Here is a 9,932-nt window from a genome sequence, read left to right as displayed (position 1 = left end):
GCTTGCCAGGTGACCTTGAGGCAGGTACTTCCTCTCAGCCTAACCTACCCCACAGGGTTATTTGTAAGGATAAAATGGAGAAAGGAAAAATGTTATAAGCCACTTTGGGTCAACATTGGTGTGAGGCAAAGCACCCAGATTTCCCCCAAGGGTTAACATAACTATTAGCAGGCCCACTCTGACCTGCAAGTGTTTGTAACTGAGCCTTCCTTACCTTATCTCTTTCAAGGTGGTTTTCAAGAATGTGGTAATCAGTTAAAGGTGAGAGAACCTGGGTTCAGCTGTGTAACTGGAGGGGGGGGAAGCAGGAGTGGATGTCAACATCTTCTGGAGAGTTCCATCAAGCAAACTCCTTGATTGGGTGTGGGAGAACACCTGGTTCTGCATGGCAGCAAACGATAATTAGGCCAGAGGGAAACCTTGCTAAATTTATGATTTCACTATGCTCTTGCTATGTCATACTACATCATGATGAACAGCTGCCCAGAGAATGTTTAACCCTCTAACTTGGACTCTTGAATGTATTGAATATATTAGATAAAAAGTTAGCTTTGTTGTTTTCTTCACTGCTAAGCAGTTGAGACTGTTCTGCATAGTAATATCCTACCTTTTAAAAAGTCTATTCAATAAACCTTTATATATTTTTACAAACATCTGCTTTATTTGTATGCACTTCACCTTGAGGGCCAATGGGGCTGGGTGCTGCTCACTTTCAACAAGAGTGGTGAACCACAGGGTCACAATTGGGGAGAAAACTGAGGTACACATGAAGTAAATAAATGGGGGGGGGGTTGCTGTTCAGATAGGAATATGCTGAATCATCAGAGGAGTGGACTGGAGTGGGGGTAGGTTTAGTTTATTATCTCCAACTCTATACCTTACCCTTCACTTTTCCTCAGTAAAGTGAATAGGTGCCACTCACTTGTAAAGGAAATATTAAAAAGCTGCATGTAAGTTCACTGTGGCATTGAAGGTTTACTGTGCTAGGCAAAGGATGCATGACCATCACTGCTTCACATCTTGAGTTTCCCTAGGCTTGGAACTGTTTCCCCATGGTGGCTATGTGATGTCACCCAATGCCCTTCAACACTCCCATTTTATCTTTTCTGGGACACTGTGCTCTACTGAAACAATAGCTAAGTGTCTGACAGAAGGTCACCATTCTCTTTGCTTCCTCTCGTTTATATCTTCTCCCCCCCCCCTTTGTTAAGCACCCCCGTGTCAAATTCTGTATTACATCCCCAGGGTAAGGCTAGGGCCTTTGCATTACTTTATAAAATGCCATGCAGACTGATGACACTAATTCCTGTAGGATACAAGCTGTACACTGGAACATAATCTGTTCATATAACTCTAGTGTTGTAGGGCGTTTTACTAGGTTATATACATCAAGAAGCTTTATGATGCCACGCAGTTTTCCGGTTTGCCAGCTACCCTGAGCGAGTGGGCCGAAAAATCAGTATCAGCCTTGTAGTATATAGACTTCATCTATATACTACAAGCCTACGAAACCTTTGTGAATGTGAAAGGACGCGATCCTAATACTCACTACGCACACGTGGGTAAACTTGACCCGTTCCTATTCCCAAAAAGGCGGGCCGTGACGTCACCCCCAGGTGCTCCTTTTCCCCGTTAATAGGCGAGGCTTCGACAGTTCTTGGTAGGCGGAGTACTGGGAAGGGTGTTGCGCATGCGCTTCACGAGAAAGCACAGGAATCGCAGAGGCTGCGTGAGGAACATAGTCAAAGGGCAACGCGACCGGTAAAGTGGGCGGGTTGTCGTCCGCGCCTTGTTACAGGCGGGAGGTAGGGGATGAACTTGTCGGCCTCCGTGGGCCCCTCTTCCTCTGGCCGCCATCGCCATCATGGCCACGATAGAACAGGAGTTCCAAGAGATCGACGCCGCGAACGACTGGCAGCCCCGCTACCAGGTAAGTGAGGGTGGAACGCGTACGCTACCAAGCGGGAAGGGGGAGGGAGACCGGCGGTGGGTGCTGGGCTACGGAAAGAGGAAGTCGTTGGGCCACGACCAGCTTTCAGGTGCGCACATTGGGACTGGGGGTAAGAAATGCGCATGTTCTAACTTAAGACGCCGCCGCGAAGAGAGCGAAGAATAGTTTTGAGGACTGAAGAGAGGACGCATGCGCTGAGTGAAGGGGAAGAGGTAGCCAGCCGGCGTACAGCGCGCATGCGCGTGGCGTTCACTTCGGCTCGGAACCGGGAGAAGCCCGTGACTACAGTGTGGTCGTTCTCTCGCTGCCGTTTCCTCTCGAAGTGATGCGGGCCAGGTTATTAGCTGTCGCTGATTTCCCTTTGGCTCGTGTTCACGGAGCCTTCCTGCGGTGTGAAACTTCCTGTTAACTCTCTGAAAAAATAACTTTTGTTACCATGCGAAAGGAAGAATTACTTATTTAGCGACATTGCACCCACTTGTGCTTGCAGTGACAGTATTAAGCTACCAAGGTCTTCATATTTCCTGGAACGGGTTTAAACACTGAGGTAGCCAGTAACAAGGGAAATTCCATGTTTCAAGAGATCCTGCTGGAAGCATGCTGGTTGTGGCCTGTGGGTTACATTGTAGGTAAATCATGTGACAGATGCATGGCTTGGACAGGTGTAGTAATCAGAGAGAGGTATATTGGGTACAACTCTTGCTGAGTGTACACTTGACAGCAAACCGAGGTTTGCTTGTTCATAATGTTCAAAATGGCCCTTGCTGTTAGAACTGAATGTTGCAGTTCCAAACAGAAGTACACAATGGCATTAAGGCTTCCCCGTGAAGTAATCTTGGGCTTCAGTTCTGTCTGTTGTCAGTGCTTCAACTCTTGGGCCCCTTGTGAACTCATTTTTTCAGACTCTAAACATACAAAGTAAAAGTGTGGATATTCTTGTTTAATATGCAGTGTAATGCACAGCAGGTTGTTCCTTTGCTTCTGGGTGAGCCAAAGATATGGTGGTTTTAACAATGCAAGTTGTTTACAGCACAATGTAAACAGCATTGTGATTTCAGCTTTAATCCAGGGTGGTTTGCTTGTTACTCTGATCAGATTGTTTTCATGTGGCAACAGACAGGGCATAAAGGCTAGGGCCTTCCCCTGATGCTGCCTCCCAGTACTGTATATGCAGGTTCCCTTTACTCACTCTGGCTAGTAGTTCTTAGTGAGCGATATTGATGCCCGTCTGAGCTTTTTGGAATGGGGTACAAATAAATATAAGCAGCCTGAATAGTTCAGACTAGCCTGAGTTCATCAGAGCTTGGAAGTGGAATGGGGTCAGACATGGTTAGTACTTTGACAAGAGCTCACTAAGGAATATCAGGGTTGTTATGCAAAGGAAGGCAATGGCAAACCACTTCTGCCCTTCTCCTGCCTTGAAACCCCATGAGGGAGGGCTCTACTGGTAGCAGGAGCTCCTTTGCATATTAGGCCACACACCCATAGTGTAGCCAATCCTCCAAGAGTTTACAGTGGCCCCAGTAAGAAGAGCTCTGTAAGCTCTTGGAGGATTGGCTACACTAGGGGTGTGTGGCCTAATATGCAAAGGAGCTCCTGCTACCAGTAGAGCACTTGTTGGCACATAATTATTGTTACAAATAAATATTACTAATAAACATATCCTTTTAATTGTTGTAGTTATGTCAATAATTACTGCTTCACCCCATCTGCAGCTGATTCTTTTTCTTGCTCGAATCCAGTAATAGTGGTAGTAAAAATATAGGTAAGCATATAGAAAAGCAGCCAGCAAACCTAGATCTGTGGTTGAAGGCAGGGGCACGATGCTCTTCTTGATTGGCAGAGTTTTATTTTATTGTTTGATGAACAGGGTGCAATTTGGCAGTGTAGGCAAAGAAAACTTCAGCCAAGACCACGCCATGGCCCACATGTTAGGAATGGTTTGGTGTTTTGTTGATTTTTAAGCCCACAAAAGGCTCTACTTCAATGTGGCTTGTCTGAGTTCTGTCCTGAGCAGAAATGGTGGTGGTTTTCTGCTTTTTCTTTTGGATATTCTTGCAGTACAGAGTGTGTTAAGAGCCAGTCAGGCTCTCTGCTGTGGCAGTTTCACTGAAAAAAATGGCAGGAGGTGTGTTTCACAGACGCTGAACTGCAGGCTGTGGAAGGGCAGTAGTTCAACAGTTCGAGACCCGAGTTGTCGCATGATGGAGTGAGCTCCCGTCTCTAGTTCCAGCTCCTGCCAACCTAGCAGTTCGAAAGCAAGAAATTGCAAGTAGATAAATAGGTACCGCTTTGGTGGGAACGTAACAGCGTTCCGTGTACCTTGGTGTTTAGTCATGCCGGCCACATGACCACGGAAACGTCTTCGGACAGCGCTGGCTCTTCGGCTTTGAAACAGAGATGAGCACCGCAACCCTAGAGTCGGACTCGACTGGCTTTCGAGCAAGGGAACCTTTACCTTTACCTTTTTTTTCAAACAATTATACACCGGAGGCGGGGGGGGGTTACTTACATCACATGGCAATGGCCATCCCCACCAGCATAAAAGCTCCTAAAGGCAAGTAACGTAGCCTCAGGTAAAACTTGAGCAAACTCACTAAGGGGAAGCGGATGCTCTACCACAAAGCCTCAGCCCCTCCCCAGAACTATAACCGAAGGTGAAAGACCTTGAAAACCACAGTTACTGTAATTTCTGTGCTTGCGGGTTTCCAGAATCGCTGAAAGAACCAAATCTTAGAAGTCTTCTTATTCAGATGGATTTCACAAGTTATGAATTTAGAAGATGGTGTATCCCATGCACTAGAAGGTGCACATAGAATTGGCCCTGCAAGCCCTAGCGACAAATCCAAAGTAAGAGATGCCATGGCAAAGTTTGTTCCACGGTTTGTTCGTCATAAGATTTAAGAAGCTATTCTTAAGGAAAGGAGGTTGATCCACGGGAAAAAGAGGATTCTCCAAGCTTGGATACGTGATGCTGCCTTATACTGAATCAGGCCCCCAGAAGTCTTTCACATCACCTACTGCTAGATCCTTTAACCGGGGGCCTTCTGCATGCCAAGCAGATGCTCTACCGCTGAACCACTGCCCTTCCCAAGTTAAGTTTTTATGGTGATGTGATGTTGGAAAGTGCTGTCAAGTTGCTACCGACTTATGGCAACCCCATATAGTGTTCCCAGCCGAGGTCTAGAAGATATGATTAGTCAATTTCTCTTGAATGGCAGTATTTTTAATTGCAACTTCTGTTGGTATCTAAATACGGCCCTGCGGCATTAAGTGTCTCAGAGCCCCCTTCACTCCTGGAAACTCTAATTGAATCAATGCAGAAAACAAACCTATAGTATTTGTTTATAAATATTTGATGTCAAATAATAAATATGATATATAGAGTTGCAGGAATGATTAGAATCAGGAGCTAGATCATCCTGTTTTGCCAAAATAATGGGATATGGCCTTTATGTTTGTATGGAAGCCGCCCTGAGCCTGCTTTGCAGGGAGGGCAGGGTATAAATCTGATAAATAAAGTCTGTACCTGATGTATAGATCTTCACTTGTGACTTATTCAGCAAAAAAATAGATCTTCACTTGTGACTTATTCAGCAAAAAAATATGTTTGGGATATATTGGACACCACAGAGACACTTTAGTAAAGGATTGAGTAAAGTATCTAATGGTTGGTGTTGTAACTCACAAGACACATCCCTTAAATATATGCTTGGGGCACTTCCAGTCATTTTTTTTCCTGGATGACGTTTTTACTTATATCAGTTTTGTTTTAGAATATTCATTGGTCTTTGAGGATGCTTATGTACTTTTAAAATATTGGCCTGTTTCTTGGAGGCTAACTGATGGTCAATGGAAATGGATCCCTCCATGCCCTTACACCAGCTAAAATGCTTGTATTACAACACTGGAGAGATAAATGCCCACCTCCTGTAAATCAATGGATTGAGGACCGTACAGCTTTATCAGTATTTGAATGCATGGCTTATAGACAACAATTGCACATGGACTTATTTATAGTTATTTAAATATTTGTAAATCTTCTATAAAAATTTGTGTACATCTGCCACCACTGTTGTTTCTACTTTATATATACTTTCCCCTTTTTTATTAGTTGCTGGATTTGAGGGGTTTTCCCCCTTTTCTATTTTTTTCTGTTTTTGAAAGAAAAAAATTGCTCTTAATACTTATTTATCTTTGACATTTCTTAATCTCCATGGACATTAGTAACACATACAGAACAATGTCCTACTAGTAACATGTGCAGAACAATGCCGGGGGATGAATGACACAGTGAAAAGGGCCCAAATTGCTTCTCCTTTTTTCTATTACAAAAAGGAAATGACTTCTATTACAAGAAATATTAAAAATAACACCCAGTTCTAAAAATCAACACATTTGACAGGCAATTTGCAGCCACTGGCTCATCCAAAGCAAGGGGAGTAGTAGTTTCATTAGCTAGAAGTTTTACTTGAGACATACAAAGCTCCATTGTTTATCCACATGGCAGATACCTGAGAAAATACCAATTTAACAGTTGCCACAATTTATACTCCTACGTCGAATCACTCAGTCAGAACTAACATCCAATACACTAAAAATACTTGTGTTTAAAGGAGGAAGCATTATTTTAGAAGGGGATTTTAATTTGGTTTGGGTTAATAAACTAGACCAATTTTACACCCCTTAGAAGTGTAAGCAAATACTGACACCATCCCAATTTGGGAAGCTAGTGAACCACCATGGTCTTTTTGATATTTGAGGAATGTTATGTCTGCAAAGAAAAGTGTACACATTTTTCATATATTCATAAGTTTCTCCTGCGTATGTTGTATTTCTTATTTCACAAGCAGGTACAGGCCTTAAACATTGGTCAGATGGGCCATGATCTCATACTTAACAGAACCTAAATGGCTTAGGCTCAGACTGGGAATTAGATAATTATTACTAAACAATGACATTTCTGAAACTCTTGCAAGTGAAATACAATATTATTTTGATGAAAACCTTAACCTGTGGGATACCAACCTTTTGGGATACATTCAGAAAGCAGTTAGGAGGAAAATGCATTAGTATTGCTATGCAAGTTTTAAAAAACAGAGAAAAGAAAAAAAGATTTTTGCAGGGGAAAAGGCACTAGGAATGACTCACAAAGCTACTAAGAATAAAAAGTCTATCAATTATGTCCAAAAGAAAGGGTCAAATTGGGCTTTTATCACAAAAGAAGTAGAAGGGCAGTACTTGCAATAAAACCCAGAACAGGCATAATTTTGCATAAACTCTGAAATGTGCATAGGATTACATTGATTTATACTCTGCAACTAATTTGGCTAAATAAACAACCTCAACCAAACTTCAGAAAAAATATCAGCCTTTCATCAGAGCATATAAATTTACTAGAAAAAAACCCTGTCACCATGGAAGAAGTATTAAATGTCATTTAAAAAGAGCAATAAAAACCTTGGGAGAGACAGTTTTTCAGCAGAATTTTATGAAAAATGCTAACTTTTATTAGTGAAGCCCCTTTCGGAACTTTTATCAGTCAGGCAAAATCTCAACTATGTGGAAAGCCACTCACACAGCTACCCATCTTCTAGTGTCCTGGCCCCACTGCTGGACCTCCTGCTGGCACCTGGTATTTTTGACCACTGTGTGACTGAGTGTTAGAATAGATGGGCCATTGGCCTGATCCAACATTGGTTTGTCTTATGTTCTTATGTCATCTTAAACTGGCCTCAAATAGGAAAAGGATTACCCGAGCCAATAGATTCCAGAGTTTGGTCCTTTATATGGCATCATGCTTAAAGAGAATGGAAAATCCTATCTGTAAGTCTAACGTCTGGGACAGATTTTGCTGTGCTTTGATCTACATGTTGATTTTAAACAAAAGCAAAGCCAAACTGCGGCCTCGGCCACACGGGCAGGAAAATGCGAGGGGGGAGGCGTGGCTGTTTGCCCCAGAGCAAACTAATGCGCGACTGTGCGATCAGGCGTCGGATTGAGGTCCTATCGAGCTCCCGTGGTTAGGGGGGAGGTGCCAATCACACGATGCGGCAAAGGAGCGGAGCGGCAAAAGGGGTTGTGTTTTTTTTAAAAAAAAAAAACCCTGAAATGTGCGCATGCTCCGTTGTGTGCTTGTGCGCATCCGTGGAGACTTGGGGGAAAAAACCCTTTTTGCGAGGGGACATGGGTGGGCGCCGGAACTACCACCAGAAACGCAATCAGACGCCCACCCTTGCCCCGCGGTCTCCGGAAACTAGTACTTCCGAGGTACTAATTTTTTACCCCACATCTTCGGCGGGAAGCCTCGGGTGCGCCACGGGAGCTCTAAGCTTCCCAGATGTGGCGGTGAGATCGCGCCCGGAAAATCCGCCTATCTTCTGTCTCTCTAGCGTGCCTAATGCTCTGTGTGACTGGGGCCTAAGTGTTATATATACAATATTAAAATAATGCAAGCAACACCATAGTTTTCTCTTTATGTAGTTAAATTTTATTGTGAACGGCTATGTTATAACAATGCTTAGTGGCTCTTATTATTGAAACTGAGATCAGTCTGTATGTAGTTTTTTATTGTGTTCCTAGAAATTATATCTTGTGACAGATGCAGCATATTTATGTGACATACCCTGGGATTAATTTATAAAAGAGGAAACATTCTATGTAGTTGCATATTAATAATTTTATATAGCTGTATGGAGCCCTGCTTTATTTAACCAGGAATTTTTGTACCTTAGAATATTGGAGATGTTCATTTACCTTTCTGTGCAGTCTTATTCTAAGGCCCGGCAAAGGTGACAGCCCTGGGAGTGCCTGCTTGGAGATCCTAACAGAGTTGTAGGCTTAGCTAACTACACCACAACAGTGCAGAACCAGTTTAAATGCAGGAGGCTGCACATGCACTACCACAGAACGTCAATCGCAGTGTCTTTATTATTTATTTAATTTATACCCCTCCCTCCCTGCCAATCTCCAGTCTGATTCGACCTCAGAGATCGAATCAGTCAGTCCTAAAAGAAATCAACCCTGACCAGTGTTCCCTCTAAGCTGAGTTAGTGTGAGCGAGCTAGCTCACAGTTTTTTAGCCTCTGGCTCACACATTTTTGTCATAGCTCAGGAAGGATGGCTCCAGAGCAAACTAATCTATGCAGCAGCCAAATCGCTCACTCACAACTTTAATGCCTGTAGCTCACAAAGTAGAATTTTTGCTCACAAGCCTCCACAGCTTAGAGGGAGCATTGACCCTGACTGTTCCCTGGAAGGCCAGATACTGAAGCAGAAGCTCAAATACTTTGGCCACCAGATGAGAAGGGAGCCCTCACCGGAGAAGACCCTGATGCTGGGAAAGACTGAAGGTAAAAGAAGAAGGGGGCAGCAGATGAGATGGTTAGGCAGTGTTATCGATGCAACGAACATGAAGTTGAGCAAACTCTGGAGGGTGGCGGACGACAGGAGGGCCGGACGTGATGTGGTCCATGGGGTCGCGAGGAGTCTGACTCAACTGTGTGACTGAACAACAACAACTTCCCTGCCGAAGCAGGCTCAGGGCGTCTTACGAGGCCATTAGGTGTCATATCCTTTCCAGGCAGCTCCCTGAGCCAGTTGCATAGGGCAAGAATACACTGGGCTAGATCCAGTGATCCTTCAGCAAAACATGCTTTCTCCCTCTTCGCTGCAGCCTCCTGACCTGTGCAACTGTTAGTCTATGCAGGTTTTGCTACCAGGAATAAACTTTCCCATGATCAGAAAGGACTGCTGGTTTGAGAAGAATGTGGGAAACAACCAAAGTCTGTACATCCATTGGTTGCTGGATCCAGTCCTGTGATAAATTGGTACTATTCCTGTACAGCTGAAGTGCTCCACTTGATTGTCATCAGTAAGAGATGGGAAGATGAGCAGCCCTTCGGTAAAGCTACTGTTGTGATTCAGTGTGACATGCTGCAATATAAAGTGGATGGTCTGATTCCTGTCATGGTTTCTCTCT

At 43.8% G+C, this 9,932-nt stretch overlaps 1 protein-coding gene across 1 annotated transcript in view; it reads left to right on the top strand.

The window, feature by feature from the left end:
* Nucleotides 1-1,691: 1,691 nt before the first annotated feature.
* PTPN2 (protein tyrosine phosphatase, non-receptor type 2) overlaps nt 1,692-9,932 on the top strand; it is a 53,810-nt gene continuing 45,569 nt past the window's right edge. The window contains exon 1 of the mRNA XM_015414361.1: nt 1,692-1,930. Coding sequence (XP_015269847.1) covers nt 1,865-1,930 — 66 coding nt within the window. The 5' untranslated portion in view covers nt 1,692-1,864. The remainder of the gene's footprint in view (nt 1,931-9,932) is intronic.

Source organism: Gekko japonicus, unplaced genomic scaffold, assembly GCF_001447785.1.
Source record: "Gekko japonicus isolate JY-2015 unplaced genomic scaffold, Gekko_japonicus_V1.1 scaffold157, whole genome shotgun sequence".
NCBI classification, from domain to species: Eukaryota; Metazoa; Chordata; class Lepidosauria; order Squamata; family Gekkonidae; genus Gekko; species Gekko japonicus.
The sequence above is the reverse complement of the archived record's forward strand: the minus strand, read 5'-3'. Positions and strand labels throughout refer to the sequence as shown.